This window comes from Miniopterus natalensis, chromosome 2, assembly GCF_054644295.1.
Source record: "Miniopterus natalensis isolate mMinNat1 chromosome 2, mMinNat1.hap1, whole genome shotgun sequence".
NCBI classification, from domain to species: domain Eukaryota; kingdom Metazoa; phylum Chordata; class Mammalia; order Chiroptera; family Miniopteridae; genus Miniopterus; species Miniopterus natalensis.
Window position 1 is genome coordinate 176,058,644 of NC_142082.1, and position 19,565 is coordinate 176,078,208.

The 19,565-nt window shown below is 36.8% G+C and overlaps 1 protein-coding gene across 3 annotated transcripts in view; it reads left to right on the top strand.

Annotated features, from left to right (window-relative positions):
- The window catches only part of POLR3B (RNA polymerase III subunit B), a 98,010-nt gene that overhangs the window by 18,953 nt on the left and 59,492 nt on the right, over positions 1-19,565 (top strand). For 2 of the 3 annotated variants that reach the window (XM_087814874.1, XM_087814875.1), the window contains exons 10-12: positions 6,488-6,610; positions 10,304-10,423; positions 11,304-11,438. In XM_087814874.1, coding sequence (XP_087671000.1) covers positions 6,488-6,610; positions 10,304-10,423; positions 11,304-11,438 — 378 coding nt within the window. Of the gene's footprint in view, positions 1-6,316; positions 6,395-6,487; positions 6,611-10,303; positions 10,424-11,303; positions 11,439-19,565 lie in introns of all 3 variants that reach the window. The other variant, XM_087814876.1, reaches the window with a different exon arrangement.

Genomic DNA, 19,565 nt, shown 5'->3' on the forward strand with positions numbered 1-19,565 from the left:
CAATCTTCGCATTATAAAAGTTTAAAAAGCCACTGAAAAGTATAATGTTATTTTTTATGACTTTTTTTTTGCTTTTGTAATATACATATCGATTTTATTTTTTTCACTTAACAATGAATTGTGAATAGTTTTCCATGCCTGTAAATGTGAATCTACATCATTACTTTTAGCAAGTATTATATAGAAATTTCATGTCTGTGATATAATATATTTAATCAATTTCCTATAGTGGGACATTCAGGTGTCATTTTTTCCCCCCCCAAGTTTTCACTCTTATACACAACCCTGGGTGTCCTTATACATACATGTTTGTGCATGTTGCTGATTATGTTGTGAGACTTAATTCCTGAGAATGGAATTACATCTTTTTTTTAAAAAATCTCTGGTACATGGTGCCACATTTTTCTCCCGAAATGTATCCATTACATTCTACGTATAAGGTGTGTTATACATAGTGTATCATCAATTATATAAGAATTAAGTATTTTTAAATTTCAATTCAAACTCTTTAGTTTAAATATTCAGTTCAAACTACAGTCACATTTTGGTTTCCTACTACAGGGATATTTTAATAATCTGATGGAAACTTATTTGATACCCACTCTTTGGACTTCCCATCTGGAAGGTAGATTGGGTATTGGATTGCTTAGAATCAGTCAGATCTAGGTGGAATTCAGCTTCTCCACTTCGTAGCTAAGTGACCTTGGGCAAGTTTCCCACTCACTGAGCCTTAGATAATTCATCTATAAAGTGAGAATTTCACCTAAGAGGGTAGTGATGAAGAGCAAGTAAGATCATGTATTTTTGAAAATTAAGACTGCCTGGAAAGAGGATGCTCTTTGTCTTTCCTTCGTTCCCCTTACATATTTATGCCAGAAGCCCAGGAAAATAAACTGGGATACCAGGAAACTCACATCATTTCTCTTTCTGTGTTGTGTGGCCTTGACACAGACCTTGACAGTCATTAGGACTTGATGGTCGTTGATTGTAACCAACAATTGGCTAAAAGTGACAGAAACAGCAGGGTTTTAGAGTTCATGCTGAGTCTGAATATGATGGATAGAGCTTTTAAGACCTAGATCAGCCTTATTTATGGACTTGAATCACTACAAAGGTTCTCCTGCCCATGAGTCTCCCCCACTTTGCATCCTGTATTCCCAAGTACTCAGCAGTTGGGCTCTTGTGTCATCTGTGGTCTTAAAGTTTTTGCGGAAAAGAGGATCAGGTTTCGGGGGTGCTGGGCTTTGTTTCTTGGAAGCCAACTTATACTGAAATTTTTGATCTTTAAAGGGGAATACTCACAGTTAAAGAGGGCCATCACGTTTCTTTTATTATCTGCTAGGACCACTTTTGGTAATATTAAATTGTCTTCTGTCTAATTTGAAGAAAAATGAGAGATTCCTGGATATTAGATGTTTTAAGAAGTTGGCCCCTTTCCCTCCTTCACATAATATATTTCAACATATCACCATTAGCCTGCATTTTATTTTATTTTGTTCATTAATATTCTTCTTTTTGTCTTTTTAGTCACACTCATGCCACTTTTTAAAGAACATGTCTCATTTTTATTCTTATTACTGATTGCCAGACTGAGTGACTTTGTGCTGAAATGTATTGTCTCTGCTGTTTTTTGGTAAGGTTATTATATAGCATTCACTTTTGACTTAAATTAGGTGAAATGATTTCAGATACCTAGAGTACAAAGAGCTCCATATAAAGCTAGTTTTCAGATGTCTAAATTATGTCTGTAAAGCAAAATGGTTGGCCATTTTGCTGTTGTATCCATAGCAATCTCATTTATTTGTGGCTGTGACTTCTGAAGGCTAAATAGTTATAAAGTCAGTTTGGTCTTTGGAACTGGAGCACTTTTGATGATAACCTGACTGAGTTATCACCCTGTATTTCAGTGTATTTCAGATACAGGAAGAGTTTAATTCTTTTAGAGGAAAGCTTTGCCACTAATCATTTTTTCTGCACATGTGGTGTTATTTACAATGTGCTTGACATATCTTTGCATCATAGCATATTTGGAGGGCCTGAGCAGTCTATTTAGATCCATGTTAGACCACTTGAGAATTTTATGCAATTATAAAATTACTCCTTAGATTCAGCACCAGGGCATCTTGAAGTGGCAGTTTATATGTTAAATGAGGGTGGACTTTTGTTATTATTAAACACCAAAATAGGCAACCAAGTATATAACCTTTCTCACTTGGAGATTATTGAACTGAAAATTAATTATTAAGATAATCTAGATGGTCTTTAGTTCAGATATTTTCAATATTAACGTGCCTCAGGAAATGGGGTTGATCCAGAAAGCTACTGCCATTTCAGCTCTCAGGTTCTCTGTCTCAGTGAGCTATATAATTTCTGTCTCAGTTCTGCTCTGAAATTTCGCATGCTTTGTTTGGCATGTGTCCTGTATAGATCTCTTTTAGTGTTGGGCTTTCCTCTGAGAAGTGATGTGCATTGGTCACTAAGTTTTTTATCTAGAAATTTTAGAGAAAGGTGTTTAGATTCCACTGCAAATTAGTTGCCTTAGTATTGTTTCTTTTATATTTTGATTTCATTGAAATCCATATAACATCATTTTGAGAGATTGACAGGTAAAAACAAAGTTATATTCTAATTAGCTTTCCACTGGGAGCTATTCTCTTCTGATATTTGTGACTAGCAGACTGAGGAGAACATGTAGATGGTTCTACATATATGCCATCGCCATCAGAGTAGATGCAACTTGTACTTGTTCAAAGGATAATCTAGTTTTTTTTCATTTGCTTAAAAATTAGGACATAAATATCTGCATATATTTCATACCATAAAACTTTCAAAGGAGTGCTCTTTTAAAGTGAGCCCCAGTGAATGGTTCGTTTACTGACGCAGTAAAATGCATATAAATCTGTAAAGTTTTCTTTATCCATAAAACATCTCAAAAAATTAGTAAGGTACTTGTGAAACTGAGCTTCCTAAACCATAATATTTTAGAAAGGAATTTGATGTGCATATTCCAATGAGATTCAAAAGTCAGATAAACATGGAAATAAAGACCTATTGAAAATAAATGCATACTACACAGAGCAGTTAAGGCAAGAGTGTGATGAATGAGAAAAATTGAGAAGTAGGACACAGGAGATGTGGGAAGGAACAAATGATAATGCATTATATGAGCCTGAGCTTGGATATAAACTCCACTGGTATTCACTTACTCTCATCCTTACTTAGGAATGTTTACATTGTTGAAAACTTTTAGAAGCACCCTCCTATTTCTATGTTGCAACCAAAATGCTTGATGTCTGTTTTCTTCTGTAAAATCACCTTGGATCTCACCAAGACACTAGGTCAAAGAATCTGAATTGCTATTTCTTCATGATTTAAATTTGTAAGAAAGTTTTCTTCACTGATAAAATCACTGATCAATATTATTAATATCCAGAGGTATATATGCAGAATTTTATTCTAACCAAGACTATTAAGTAGGGACAAGGAAAGGAGAATAAGACCAGGTTTTTGTTTGACCTTTGAACAAAGGCAATAGATCCCTGATACTGAGTGACTCTAGGAGCAGCCCCTCATAGACACCTATGGGCTAAGTGAGCACTTTTCAGAGAAACAGAAAGGAAGAAAATAAGGGATTCTTTACCTTAAATCTGGCCAGAGACAGCAGTCCTACCACAATCCTGCACCTTCTACTGAAAAGGACATGGGAAACTGTCACTCTTACTCTGGAGGTATTAAAGGAAAGCCATCCTTTCTAGCAGGGATATGACTTTTTCTATTTGAGTTTCAAAGTCTGGGCTCCAGATAACTTTGAGAGTTGCATACTATTTGCAGCAACGTATTTCCAACCTTAACTTGTCCTAATGTATAAACAGAAAGAAAAAGAATGGAAGAAAAGGAACAGGAGGAGGACCAGGAGGGAGACAGAGGATTACTTATCAAACTTGGCCCTAAAGGATGCCACTAGCATCTCCCCTCCAGCACCATAAAGTCTCCACGTGGTGTGGCTCCCTAATGACTTCAGAGAGACGGCATCTGCAGAATCTGCCTTTCTGCCATTTATAGCTCGGTGCACTGACTCCCAGGTTTCTTGAAGGAAGAGGGCCCCTAGATGCTGCTGTCTTGCAGCAGTAGCTCAATTATTATATATACAATTTTTATAAAGGATTATGTACTGACTGAGTATATATATATTTTTTAAATATATTTTTATTGATTTCAGAGAGGGAAGGAGAGGAAGAGGGAGAGATAGAAACATCAATGATGAGAGAGTCATTGATCGGTTGCCTCCTGCACGCCCCCGACTGGGGATCGAGCCTGCAACCTGGGCATGTGCCCTGACCGGGAATCGAACCCTGATCGCCTGGATCCTAGGTCGATGCTCGACTGCTGAGCCACGCCCAGTCGGGCTGACTGAATACATTGAAAAGAAAATGTATTTTTAAACCTGTTCTTCTGTGAATGGAAATGACACCTTTTAACTATGCTGTTGGTTTTTCAGTTAAGCTTCCAGTGCATAATAAATTTGCAGTGGATAAAAAATAAAAATAATAAAAATAAATAAAATTAGGACTGATAATTTTTTAGGATTGCTCTTCTTTAATCTATGAAAGGCTAAGTGGTTTGATGAATGTCAAGTGTCCATTTTAATAAATTCATCATATGAAATTAGAGATAAAAATATGCAAAAATTTAAGTACAAAAAAGGTTTGTATCCTGAAAACTTTATTCACTAAACAAAAAAATTTTGAACAAGTTATACACTTAAAAAATGTTTTTAAGTTTAAATAGTGAATTTAATTCCAAAATTTGGTCTATTAGTTACCTGTGCTATATAACAAATTATAGCAGTTTCTGTTGGTCAGGGATTTGGGAGTTGTTTGGTTGGGTGGTTCTGGCTCAGGGTCTTTCATGAGTCAAGCTGTCAGCCAAGGCTACCATCACCTGAAGGCTGGATTGGAGCTGGAGGGTCTATTTCCATGATGGCTCTCACACATGGCAGTTGGCCTCACCACCGGAACTTTCAATTGACTGCTTGGGTGTGACATGGCTGCAGGTTTCCCTGAGAGGAGCACTCAGATACAGAAAGCAGGAAGCTACAGTGCTCTATATGTCCAAGGCCCCAAAGTCATATATTGTCACTTCCACTCTTTTTTCTGTAGAGGTGAGTCATTAAGTTTAGTGTACACTCAAGGGGAGGAATTAGTCTTTATCTTTTGAAGGGAATGTCAAAGAATTGGTGAACATTTTTTAAGCCATCACAGTTGGCCTAAAAGGGACACAGCATATATTTAGCTCCCCTCAAGAAACTTCAAAACTTTCAGTAAGTTTACATCTGATCCTAAAGTATCCACGTCAGATTTACAGAATACAGACTAAAATTCAGTTATAGAATTGTAGAATTTTGAGCTGGAGGGGAATTTTGAGTTGTGCCTCTTGTAGAAATGGGAAAACCGAGGTGGAAGAGGTAGTGTTTATAAGGTCTACTGTTGACATTATGTTAGGACAGACACCTCAGAGAGGTGCCCTTTCCATTGTACTCCGGCTAATGTTCTTGAAGGTCTGCATTGGAATTTGGGATTCAACTTAACACCCCCCCCACCCCCCATGTGGAGGGAGAACTGAGAACCAGAGGATCAAAGCCTAACGAGACAATTATCCCTGGTTCTGTTTTCTCTGCATAGCTAAAGGAAGAATTTTAATGCAAACATAACTTTTCCCCTAACTTCTAAGAAGCAGATTATTTCTCTGCCAAGAGACGGTTAGTGTGATTGTGCTGTATTTCTTGATATGGCAGAATTCCAGGCAAGTGTGTGAAGGAGTGAGCCTTCGCACCATATGGAATCTACAAAGACCTGCATTGCCGGCTGCCACCTTGAAACACTTAAGATAAGTGGGTTTCTTAAACCTGTTAAGTGTGTGCTTAGTTTTAAACGATCTCTTTTAAAACCTGCATGAAGTATAGCTTGGGGTCTCTGGAAGAGTGAGGTAAAACACCCCTTAGGAAAAGTTCTTTTAGCTTGAATGTGGATGATTTGACAGTTTTCAGAAAAATCATTCTTTTGACAAAGCTAATTGGGGTTCTGTTTATTTTCAGCAATGCACATTTTCTGATTTGCCCTTTGGCTGTTTATTTTTATTTTATTTTACTTTTTCAGTTTGCCTTTGTGATTGTGACCGGTGTCTTCACTGTACCTCCCCACCTCCTTTCTTCATGATGAAACTCATAGAATATTTATAAATTTTACAAAATAGTACACATGCAAAAAGTGCTTGAGAATGTTTGTTTTCCTCTTCCTAATCAAAATTTCTGTCTCAGGTTCTTCTGCAGCTTGGGCTTTGGCTGCCAATGCCAGATGGCACCATTTCTGAGGAAAGAGCTAGCTTTTGCTTAGAAGTAATACCCACAAACAATGCCAAATTAGCATAAGCAAATGTCAGTGAGTTAATACAAAGCCAGCACTCTTTCTCTCTTTTCTTTCCTTCCTAGGCCATGGGTGTTGAGAGTGACCAGGAAATTGTGCAGATGATTGGAACAGAGGAGCACGTGATGGCTGCATTTGGGCCCAGTTTGGAAGAGTGCCAGAAAGCTCAGATTTTCACACAGATGCAGGTGTGTCTTTTCATTTTTCCCTTTGCTATGAAAGGGAATTGGAGATTTAATGGTGCTCATTGATAAAGCATGGGATGCAGTGACTTTTGGGGGTGTAGGTTTGGGAGGGGTGTTAGAGAGATGGAAGGAGTGATAGAGAAGCTTCTCTGACTTAGTTAGGGATTAGGCATAGACAAATCATCATCCTGTGGTGTCTAACTTGGAAGGGGAACATGTGGCCAAGAGGCTTTTGGTCTCATATGATAGGAAGTACTCTTTTTTCCTTATTTGCCTGAGTTATATATATTAAAACTACAGCAACTCTAGTATAGAAAGCTTTTTTTTTTTCATTTCTCTTTAATATCTCTTCTTATTCTCTACTTCTAATTGCTTTTGACATCTAGTTATATGTAATTTCTCTCCTTTCTCCTGAATTCCCAGTGTTATCAGCAAGGAAGGCCCAGATCAGAGACCCCTTTACCACTACAGAGCGTTCATTGACCTGCTGAGGCACTTCCTGTTGGAACCTGGGGATTTTAGAACAAGACAAAAGATGAAGATAGGGACACACACACACATACACACATATGCCTAGGATATATAACAGCCATACTTAGGACTTTTAGTCCAACATTTGTAAAGTTCTTTGCTAAGTGGAAATCAATGGTGACATCCCTAAGAGCCATCCTGGGAGGTGGGAATTCCCTACTATAGAAGCACAGTAGAGTTTTTATTGAACCATATGTCTGTTGTCTATTCTGTGGCTTACTTACAACAGGGTATAAATTCCAGGCGGTTTTTTTCTTGTCACCTAGGATGCTTGCAGAGATAGCATTTTCCCAGTTGTATCTGTTAGTGTGTATTCTGAAAAATCAAAGCCTGTCTTGGTATTTTCAAAGACTGAGTCAAACATTTAGGAAGGTTATTTTCATATGTAAGTATATGTAATTCCAAAGCACAAATCAGTGGGGATTATTCTCATCACTGCCTCCCTCTTTTTCTGCAGTTAATTAATAGTCAACTCTGGTTTGGGGCAGCAGTATCAGGAAAAGTGCTTGGGATTTAGAAGATGCTATTTTTGGTCTTTATTGAAAGTGAAATATTTAGTGAGCATGAGTCTTTGTTACAAACTGAAATTATATTGTCGAGAGGTTCCTAGAACATGAAGAGGAAAATGTTAAGAAAAACCCAGGAAGTGGCTCAGTTTGGGGAGATACACTCTATCCTTTAAAACTCTGTAATGCTCTGAAAGAGCAATTTGCCTTGATACCCCAGTGGACTCAATGAGATCTAGTATTCATTTTATTACATACATCATCATTAGTTGTCACATAACCCTAGAATCATAAAGCCGTTTGAGCAGGGGCTAATAGTGGGTTGGAAAATTGCTCATTTATTTCTCTTAAATAGGTACTGACAGAAAATTTTATCTAACTGAATCAGAGAAGTTCAATTAAAAGAGGAAAAGGGATTAAGGTCAAAAGAAAAACTCATAGACACAGACAATGTTATGGTGATTACCAGAGGAAAAAGGGGATGGGGGGAATTAGAAGGTATAGGGGAGATAAATGCTGATGGAAGGAGACTATACAATATACAGATGATGTATTATAGAATTGTACACCTGAAACCTATATAATTTTATTAACCAGTTTCACCCCAATAAATTCAATAAAAAGGAAAAAAAATGATAAGAGGAAAATATAGTTAGTTAGCAAGTAAGACAAATGTTTCTAACATGAGGAAAACAAGCAAAGTATAAATTTGAGATGGTTTGTACTCTGTATGCTGGATTAAAACATAGATTAGTTATTTGCTACTAATAAAAGGTTGCAGAGATACAAGTAATCCAAAACAGTTAAGTTGAACATATATTATGAACTAGGGCAACATGAATATCTTATGTAATTCTAAATGAAATGTAGCAAGTACATTTTATCTCATATAATAGAATTTTTGACGATATGGCATTTTAGTGGGTTGCTTAAAACCAGCATTTCGTTTTTATTGCCTGCCTTTTAGTCTCGCCTCCTTTTCTTCTGTTCACAAAGCCTTTTTGCTCTATATTAGTTACGTACATTTTACATCATCCTCGCCAAGTGATTTGGTGTATAGAGAAGAAATTATTTATTTTCTTTTGGGGAAGATAGGATGCAGTAGGGGTGTCATCTTGGCCTATTTATGAACAGATTGGGCTCTTACCCTCACACTATGAAACCCTGGCAATGTGATTGGATATTCTAGGGACAAGATGACTTTCTGCTACATTAGAAGTAATACCAGATGCCCCTGTGTTCTTTTTTGTTTCTTCCTTAAAGTGAAGCATCTTTAACCTTTTTCCCAAGGGAACTGGAAGACCAGAATTTAATGAGGACAGCTCAGTTTAGGGAAAACCCAACTGCCTATCTGTTCCTGGATCCCACCAACTGCTGAGTTGTTTTAATCAGTTCCCTAGTTATTACTTACTGCTAGGTTACTGCAGCAGGTGTTTACAGGGTCTTAGTTTATCTTATGCTCTAATGGCCTTTTTGTAGGGAAGATCCTAGGTTTGGTGCCCAAATCTTGTAACAGAGGAATTCTACACTGTACTTGTCATTAGGAATCAAAGAAAAAGATGACACGACATTTAGTAGGAGAGAGATATACATGTAAATAGACAGTTAAAATATAGCGTTATGTGAATGCTAATGAAAGTATTCAGTGTTTCATATGTAAGGAATTAAAATAGAGAAAAAGGAGTGGGGCTAGGAAAGGTTTCAAAGCAGAAGTGATACCTCATCTAGGTTTTGAAGCATGGAAAAGAAATTTACCAGGCAGGTAATTGGGGACAGGAATTTTAGGATAAAGAATTAGGGATCCCGGCATTTTCTTCTGACTAACTAAAAGCCAGTTTAAAAAGAAAAAAGCATTCATCATTGTTACAAAGTAATAAGAACGACGTGATCCTCTTCGTTAAAAGCTTTTTATTAAAAATTTTAACATGTGCAAAATACAGAGAATAATATTATGAACCCTCATGTACTTGTCACCCAGCTTGAAATCCACTAATGTAAATCTTCCAACTTTTCTTTTTCAAGATTGTTTCAGCTATTCCAGGTCTTCTGCATTTTCATGTAAATTTTAGAATCAATTAATTTTGATTTTTAAAAAGCCTGCCAGGAGTATAATTAGCAATTATGATGCATCTCTTGGTCATTTTGAAGAGAATTTTAACAGTAAGCCATCTTAACAGTATTAAATGTTCTAGTGTATGAAAATGGAGCAATCATCTATTTATTTAGGTTTTGTTTTTTCTCAGCAATGTTTAGTAGTTTTCAAGTTAGAAGTCTTACATGGTGTAATTCCTTTTTGAGGGAGAAAAAGTACTACCCCAAAATATTAACTGTAAACTGTGTTTTTTTTAGGTGGAAGCTTTATGGCTACTTTATATATATTTTTTACTCATCTGTATTTTCTAAATTTTCTATAATGATTATCAATTTTATAGTATGAAAACAAATTATAAAATAGGGAACCAGTGTATTAGATACTGTATTATGCTGTTTTGCCATTGATTTGTGACAAATGTTGATTTTTGACTAGGCCCAGTGCAGCTTTCTCCATAACCAGGACCCTTGTCTTTTTTGCTTATAGTGTTATGTATGGGTAGGTGCTTAATAACTTGTCTTCAAAGATATTGTTACACATTGTTATACTATATTCTGTTTTTCATAGGCATTAAAATATATAGGGAACAAAGTAAGAAGACAAAGGATGTGGGGAGGTGGACCAAAGAAAACCAAAATAGAAGAAGCAAGAGAGCTCCTGGCTTCTACCATCCTGACCCATGTGCCAGTGAGTACCTTTGCATATAGAAAAAGGACGTACCTAGTTCTCCAAGGTTTTTGTCTTCCCAGACAAGCCAGTGCAATTATGTAACCAGTTCTGATTTAACTTACTGATTGAGCCAGGTTCATTTATATGGATCTCAGGGTTTGTACTAGAGAAGATTGAGTAGAACATTTGCAGTGGATTCATTCATCCATCTGTTCATCCATACAGTAGATATTTGAGTACCAGACAGTGTTTTAGCACTATTCCTATTGTCTATTGCTACATAACAAACATTTCCAAATGGCACAAGATAACTGTTTATTGCTATCTCATGAATCTGTGGTGGTTTGACTGGGCAGGACAGTGGGAGAAGGGCTTTCTCATTTTGGGTCTCATAAAGTTGCAGACAGATAGCAGCTGGGGCTGAAGTCATTTGAAGGCTTGATTGGGCTGGACACCTAAAATGTCTTCCTCACTCATATCTCTGGTTCCTCAGTGCTTTTCCAGGTATTCTCTTTTCCCCCAGCAGAGTGTCCTGGACTTCTCATGTGGTACTTCAGGACTCTTAGAGGAAGTGAAAACTGCTAGTTTACAGGCCAACACAAAGGGGATGATGGATTCTACCTCTTAGTGAAGGAGTGACGTGAAACATAGCGAGGGAAGGAGTTGATAGGGATCAGCTTTGGAGAAAAGCTACCATAGGGACTGAGTACAAACCTGAAAAGACATCATCTCAGCTCTTAGGAAGTTTAATAGACTAGTTGAATTTCTTTTGAATAGCAAGAATCATAACAATTCATTATTTTCTTATTTAAATATTATAACATGGGTTCTTTTCTTGAGGCACCTTAAATTATAATATGCATTGTTTCAAAAATTTTCTCTGATTTCTGAATTACAGGTTAAAGAATTCAATTTCCGAGCCAAATGCATCTATACTGCAGTGATGGTACGAAGGGTAATTCTGGCTCAAGGAGATAATAAAGTTGATGACAGAGACTATTACGGTAACAAGCGATTGGAATTGGCAGGACAGGTAACTAAATTATTCCATGTCAGAAATCTTATTTTCTTTAATAAAAATTAATTTGGTATTAATTTTAAGTAGGAGGAAGAGATAGTTGAATGGAATATACATTCATATATTTGAAGTAGAAACGTTTCACATATGACTTACTATCTCTTAGGAATTTCTTTAACTATGAAAACTCTCTTAATTCTTTAAACATGTTACTAGTATATTACCTGTATCTTTTGTTGAGATGTTTACCCTCATTCTGTGTAATGTAGGAAGTGAAGTATGACTTTTAAGTAGTATTTATTTATTTATTTAAATCTTTACTTGAGTACATGTTTACTGACTTTAGAGAGGTCATGGGGAGAGAGAGAGAGAAGAAAACATTGATGTAAGAGAGAGCATTGATCTGTTGCCCTCCACACATGCCTCCATCGAGGATTGAACCCACAGAACCACACAGGCCAGGGCATTAATATTTATTATGAATCAGCTGCCATATGCCTGGCATAGTCCTAGGAACTGGGAATACAGAAGAAATAAGACAAAGTTCCCTTTTCTCTTAGTCCTTAGTGTCTATTGAGAGAGGTGAACAGTAAACAAGTAAACAATCCCCTAACTTTTTGTGACATAGTAGAAGTGGGTTAGTAAAAAGGTCTCTAATCTCATTTTAAGTCTTTGCTGGTAAATTATACCTTATTTTGAGAGTATGTACCCCTTTCAACTGGTTAGCAAGTATCTAAAAGTCTTCAAACTTTATGTTTCAGCATTTAAATCAGTAATTTTTTTAAAAGAGCTAGAATATAGACTTGGCTGCTTTTGATATTTTCTTTTTATCTTTGGTTTTAAAGAATTGCCTTGGTGTGGATGTACTGAGTAAAGTTCACTAAGTTCTTAAATCTGTAAATGTGTGCCTTTCAGCAAATTTGAGAAATTTTCAGGCTTTATTTCTTTAACTATCTTTTTAAAAAAATATATCTTTATTGATTTCAGAGAGAGGAAGGGAGAGAAAGGGACAGATAGAAACATCATTGATGAGAGAGTCATTGATCAGCTGCCTCCTGCTCACCCTCTACTGGGGATCAAGCCCGTAACCCGGGCATGTGCCCTGACTGGGAATTGAACCTCGATCTCCTGGATCCTAGGTCAATGCTCAACTGCTGGGCCACGCCTGGCTGGGCTAACTACCTTTTTTGTACTATTTTCTTTTCTTCTGACTCAAATTATATCATTAGACCCTTGAATATTGAGGCTCTGTTCATTTTCTTTTCAATTTTATATTGTTCTGCAGATTGGATAATTTCTATTGACCTACTTTCAAGTTTACTTATGTTGTCTCTAATATGCTGTTACGCTCATCCAGTTTAGATACTGAATTTTCCAGTTCTAAAATTTTCATTTGGGTATTTTTATAGCTTCTGTTTTTTTCTACTGAGACCTCTTGTTTGTTCATTCATTGCAATCATATTTTCATTTATATCCTTGAATTTTAATAGCTACTTCAGAATCCTGGTCTGCTAATTCCAACATCTCAGTCATCTTGAATATGGGCCATGTTTTCCTGTTTCTTCATATGGCTAATAGTCTTGGATTGTATGCTCATGAACATTGTGGGTGATATTCTGTCTTATTCCTCTGAAAAGTGTTCTGCTTTTTGTTTGTTTTAAAGCAGTTAACTTGGCTATAAACCTCTGAATTCTGTCTCCTTGCATCAAGCAGCTGAAACATTCTCTTTAGTTCTTTCAGTCACAGTTGGGCTGTAAGATGCTCTTTTTACTATTCTCATGGTTATTTGTCTTATCAATTTAAGCAAGTATTTTTAGTTTTTAAAAAAATAATGTTATGATTTTTAAAAATAAAACAGTAAATTAAGCATTATCAGATAGCAGGTATTAAAATAAAAATCACAATACACAGTGAAAAGGCTTTAAAAAATAACATTACTACAGTAAAATGAATTTCAGACAACTACAAGAAAGTTTGCAGTGAAAATGAGTCTCCCACTTCTGACCGCCCTTCCCACCTGACTCAGTTCCCTAGTTCCTCTCTCCAGTAAGTCACTTTTCCCTTCCTTTCCTCTACCCTTCCAGAGACATCTTATGCATGTACAGATATCTTTATTCACTGGCATTTTAAAGTTATGCTATTGGAAGCTCTTGGCTTGCAGACATTCAGGCCTATGTATGAATTTATGCTAAGTTTTGTGGACCTCATTTTGAGTCCTGTGTCAGAGGCAAGTTTCGAGTCAGGCTTTGCAATTTTAGAAGAAATCATCTATTAAAGCAGTTTGTCCTCATTAATATAAAACAGATACTCAAAGCAGTATGTCTATGAATGTTGCTTGGCCATTATTGCCAATCCTTCTTACTTAAGAGGAGATTTAATCAGTGAAATGCCTGTGTTGCTACAGAAATTGACATATGCCTGCTTTTGTGTCTGTGCTTTTTAGTTATGAAATATTTCATGCATATAGGACTATATATAATGTGTATGTGTGTTTGTGTATTAAGACTCATAAAACTAGTATTCCCATGCCCAACTCATCTAAGAGTGAGTACAGAACTAGTCCATTTGAGTCCTCTGTGTGCCTTCCCTGATTCTTAGCTGCCCCTCCCCTCGGTCTGTTCTCGAGGCTCTGGCCAGGTGCCTTCCTATTCACCTGGTGGGAAGAATGCAATCCCAACACATTCCTGAGCACTTACTATAAGATTATGTGAAGCACATGTCCTTTTCCCAGGAGGATCCCTCAGCAGGCTTGAGCTTCAGACGTGGATTTAAAGGTTTTTAAAGCATGAACTCTTACTCGGAATCCCAATATTAAAATAGGTAAAAGTTGAGCCTTTCTAGTTGAAGTGGGACGTAAGAGCTTGTTTCTCTGCCTGTTTGCCCTTTCCCTGAAACCCCTGTGTGGAATTCATAAAAGTGGTTGACAGCTCTGTAGAATGAAGTGTAAATTCTAGCAGGGCTAATGGGGTCCTTGATGATCTTGCTGCTGTACACCTTTTTTATAGCCTGATCTCGTGCCAAGGTGAGCCACTTACATCTTCCTAAACACACAATGATGCTTGTTCATCCTTCTGTGCCTTTGAGTTATGCCTTCTGCCTGTTGCCCCTCCCTCATCTCCCCTTCACCCTTCCCCTAATGAGCTCCTACCCATTCATTATTCTTTGAATCACCCTCCCTGAAACCATCTGTGAACCCCAGGAGTAGTTAGTTGCTCTGTCTTTCAAATGCCAGCAACACTTTGTTCAAGTCTTTATTTGCATGCTGAATTACTATATAATTCTTTACCTGCATGCTCTTTCTCCCTTTAGACCATAAGCTTATTGAAGGCAGGAGCCATTTATATTCATCTCTCTATCCACAGCTAAAGTACTCTGCACTGAGATACAATGGTGACCAAGACTTTACAAGGCACCTGCTCTCAAGAGTGTGCATTTTGGTAGGGGAGACAGACAATGAACAAGTAAACTGTAAATGTGGTAATTTTAGATAGTTATAAATGTTTAAAGAAAACCAAAAACAGGCTAATGCTAGAGAGAGGGGTGGGTATTGCTGGGGGAAAGACTGTTAGTCAAGATGGTCAGGAAAGATCTCTTTGAAAAAGTGATATTTTTAAGCTGAATCCTCAAATATGCCAGCTACAACTTGAATGGGGTGAAGCCAGTCTCACACAACCTTGGGAACTACATTCCAGCAAGAGACCCAAGCAAGCATATCCATCTCCAGGGAGTTCTGGTGCTGGAGGAACTGGAAGAGAGGATCACTGTGGCTGGAGTGCATGGGGTGTGGAGTTGGTGAGAGATGACATTGGAGAACTAGCATGCAGGTGGTGGAAGGGGTTTGTATTTAGTTTTACATGCAGTGGAAAACCACTGGAGAATTTTAATCAAGGAAATGATGCAACCTGATTTTCAGTGTAGAAATATGTGATTCAGAGATGAACAGGCCAGGAGTGGAGTGGTTAGGAGGCTATGGCAGTATTCTCGATGCCAGATGGTGGTAATTGGAATGGTATCCAGCAGATACTACCACAACTAAATTTTTTAAAACTAGAATTAAAAATTTATAGGTTTGGGGGAAATTTTAGTGTGCATCCTTGGGAGTTCTATGTGGTTATAATGGCTGATGCTAGTTGGTGGGTTTTGGCCACCTTCAGATTGACCACTGTTTGGGGCACTGTGGGTATCCCTACCACCATCAATCCCAATTTTTACAGTTTTTTAATTGGAAAAAAAATCATGCAGTTAAATGAGTTCATTTTTAAAAAGTGTTGGTTATTTAGAGGAATAAGGAATGAAGTCAGGAGAGGGTAGAGGAGAAACTATCCTGTTGCTTAAAAAATTAAAATTAAAATGAGGGTTCCCATGTGCAAGAAAACATGGCTTTATAAACAATGTAGAGACATAAAAGGCATTATGTTGGCTAAAATGTGTAAAAACAATAGCTGCTAATTTCACACCCCATGGGATGAGGGAGCGTAAATGTGCTTCAGCTTTAGATAACAGAGCTGTATCTGCTGGCCAAACTGGTCCACAGAGCTTTCCCTCAGTCTTACTGCCTGCCACCTGAGGGCTGGCAGGCCAGCCGCCAGTAGAGGTGTTAGCAAAACCTACCCATTTCAGGCTTAATCTTTTCACCTACCTTTTCTTTTTCTGTAATGTGTTCATTATTTGCTGAGCATAACTCTATTCTTTGTTTGCAAATTTTTTGTTTCTAATGCAGCTTGCTTTGTATGGGTGAGATATGAACGGCACCAAAATCCGGCACCCTGGAAAGCCAGGGATTTCCACTCTGTGACAAAAGAATGCCGTCTTGACTTCAGAGATTGCCTAATCCCAGCTGTTCTGATAATGTAATTAAGGCTGCCTAATGTCTTTAATTTTGCAACCAGTTTGTGTGAAAAGGAGAATTTGGCTCTCCGAAGGCTTAAACACTAAATAGCAATCTCAAGACGCCTAATTAGAATTCTTTGACATTAAGCTAATTGGTGAAACTATTTCAGCAGCTTAACTTCTTTATTAATTTTTTTAGGATTTTCATTGAAAATCAATTGATGAGCTGTCAGCATTTTTTCCTTAAATATAATGTGCTCTTTAGTGCTCCTGTCTTAAACAAGCTGAAAGGCCTCATACTAACTGTGAAGGGTAGTGAATATTATCACCAGCATTCCATCCCTTTTAGTCATTTCACTCTTGACCTAAATAATGTGACTTGTTGTATGACTTGGCCTTGTAGTGTCTCACTGCTCTGTGAACTGGAGAACATTTCTCTTAAATTGAAAATTTAGGGCTGGAAAAATTTATTAATAAGGCAGTTCTGATGAGTGTGCTCTTTTTACCTGTTTAGTACCAGGAGCATTTTCTTGTGTTTGAATCGGGGGCTTCAACAATTCAGCTGTGATCTAAAAAATCCTTGTCATAATTTGAGAGACAAAAGTCTTAAATGTAAGAGACTAATTAAAATAGAGCTGAGCTGTTGTGGTTTAGGTTAAGGGCATTTGCTTCTGTTCAGAATGCTTATTCAAGTTCCTTTTGCCAGTTTCCACAGGAAGTTGCTGAAATGGGTTTCCTTCTCCCTCTTGTCCCTTTGCACCTGCTCCCATTCCCATATTCTTTCTTTCTAGGAGTGAAACTGCTGGGTCTAAGTGGAAGAAAGGATTAAGCTCTTTAGAGGAGGAAGCTTTCTTTTTAGAACATTTCTGACGTGGCAAATTCAAGTCCAGGATCTTGGCTTTCCTATTACAAAGTCGATTTTAGTGGAAAAGTGGGAGGCTGTGTCTAACTTAAGGGGGAAGAGCATAACATCACATTCTACTTAGGAAATTCTTTCTTTAGTAATGGCTAGGGGAGAAGACTCATTGGCTTCGAAGTTTTCACTATGAGTCAAAAAACTACCCATGGGTAATAAATATTCAAGAACATAGTCAGTATGGAATTTAGAAAATCTTTAGCTTACAAGATTTCACTGAATTTCAGAACTCCTCTTTAAGTAAATAATTAGTGTATATTTCCCTTTTTAAAATATTAACTTCTTTTTTTTCTTTTTTTAAACATATCTTTATTGATTTCAGACAGAGGAAAGGAGAGGGGGGAGAGAGAGGTAGAAACATCAATGATGAGAGAGTCATTGATCGAGCCCACAACCTGGGCATGTTCCCTGACCGGGAATTGAACCCTGATCGCCTGGATCCTAGGTCGACGCTCAACTGCTGAGCCACACCCAGCCGGGCAAAAAATATTAACATTCTTATTTGTATCTTCTGGTGCCCATATGCAAGAGTTTCTACAAATAGGATTGCCTAGTCATTGGAGTCAAGTTAAATCTGCAGCTTAACTGGAGAATGTCAGACTAATTTTACAAATATTTGTTCATCACATTGTACATGTTGCTGATGATCTTCATCCTATGACTTAGTATCAGACTTTTAAATTTTTGTCTTGATTATCTAGTGGGTATAAAGTGACATCTTGTGATCTTAATTTGCATTTTCTTCATTACTAATGAGGTTGAGCCTCTTTTACATATGCTTATTGACCATTCCTGTTTTTTCTTTGAGATACCATTTGAATTGTTGCATTTTCCTTATTGATTTCAAGATTTTTTAGTATATTTGGGTTCCTAGGTTTTTTTTTCAGTTATATGTGTTGCTGATATCTCCTCCCAGTCTGGATTCTTTTCTTTAAAAAAAAAACTTTGTGGGATTTTTTGATGTCTAGAAGTTTATAATTTTAACTGTGGTTAATTTTGTCAATCCTGTTTTTTTTTTAATGCTGCTTTTTTATATTTTAAATTTATGCCTTTAGCATTTGTTCTTTAGTCATCTGGAATGGATTTTTGTATATGGGATGAAGTAAGCCATCCAATTTCATTTGTTTTTCAAGTGAATAACAAGTTCTAGCACCATTTTTTATATAGTCTTTCACTTCCTCAGTGATCTGAAGTGCCACCTCTGTCGTATAACAAGGTTTAATATATGTGTGGATTTGTTTCTGGACTCTTTATTGTACCCATTGGTCAATTTGTTTATGTAGTCATCAGTCCCTTCACCTTTTCAGGAGTGTCTTGGCTTTTCCCTATAAAGTTTAGAATTAGTTTTTATTAAAAATCTTTAAACATGTATAAAATTTCAAATATGTACAAAAATAGAACTAGCTATTAAAATAATATTAAATATTGAAATTTAATATTAAAAATAAAATTAGCTAATAAAGCTTGCTCCCATATATCCAGCATGCAACTTCAATTATTATCAATAGAAATCAATCTTGTTTTATCTATGCCCTCCTTAACTCCCTTAGATTCCCCCTATTCCACAAATTGGGTTTGAACAAATCTGAGTCATCAAATCATTTCCTTTCATTTTTTTAAAAAGTATTTATTAAAAAAATTTTTTAAATCACAGTTTACATTCAATATTATTTTGTATTACTTTCAAGTGAACAGTATAGTGGTTAGACAGTCATATACTTTACAAAGTGTTCCCCCTGATATTTCCAGTGGCCAACTGGAATCGTACACAGTTATTATTATTTACTATATTTCCTATGCTGTACTTTACTATGTCCATGACTATTCTGTAACTACTAATCTGTACTCAATCCTTTCACCTTTTTCACCCAGTCCCTTAACCACCCTCTCGTCTGGCAACCATCAGTCTATTCTCTGTATTTATGAGTCTGTTTCTATTTTGTTTGTTTGTTTATATTGTTCTTTAGATTCCACATGTAAGTGAAATCATGTGGTATTTGTCTTTCTCTGACTGACTTATTTCACTTAGCATAATACCCTTTAGGTCCATCCATACTGTCGAAAATGGTAGGATTTCGGTCTTTTTACTGGTTGAGTAATATTTGATTGTATATATGTACTACAGCTTTTTATCCACTCATCTATTGATGGGCACTCGGGTGCTTTTGTAGCTTGGCTATTGTAAATAACACTGCACTCAACATAGGGCTGCATATATTCTTTTGAATTAGTGTTTTGGGTTTTTTTAGACATATACCCAGAAGTGGGATTGCTGGGTCATAACGCAGCTCCATTTTTAATTTCTTGAGGTACTTCCATGCTGTTTTCCACAGTGGCTGCACCAATCTGCTTTCCCATCAACAGTGTACTAGGGTTCTCTTTTCTCCATGGTAGCC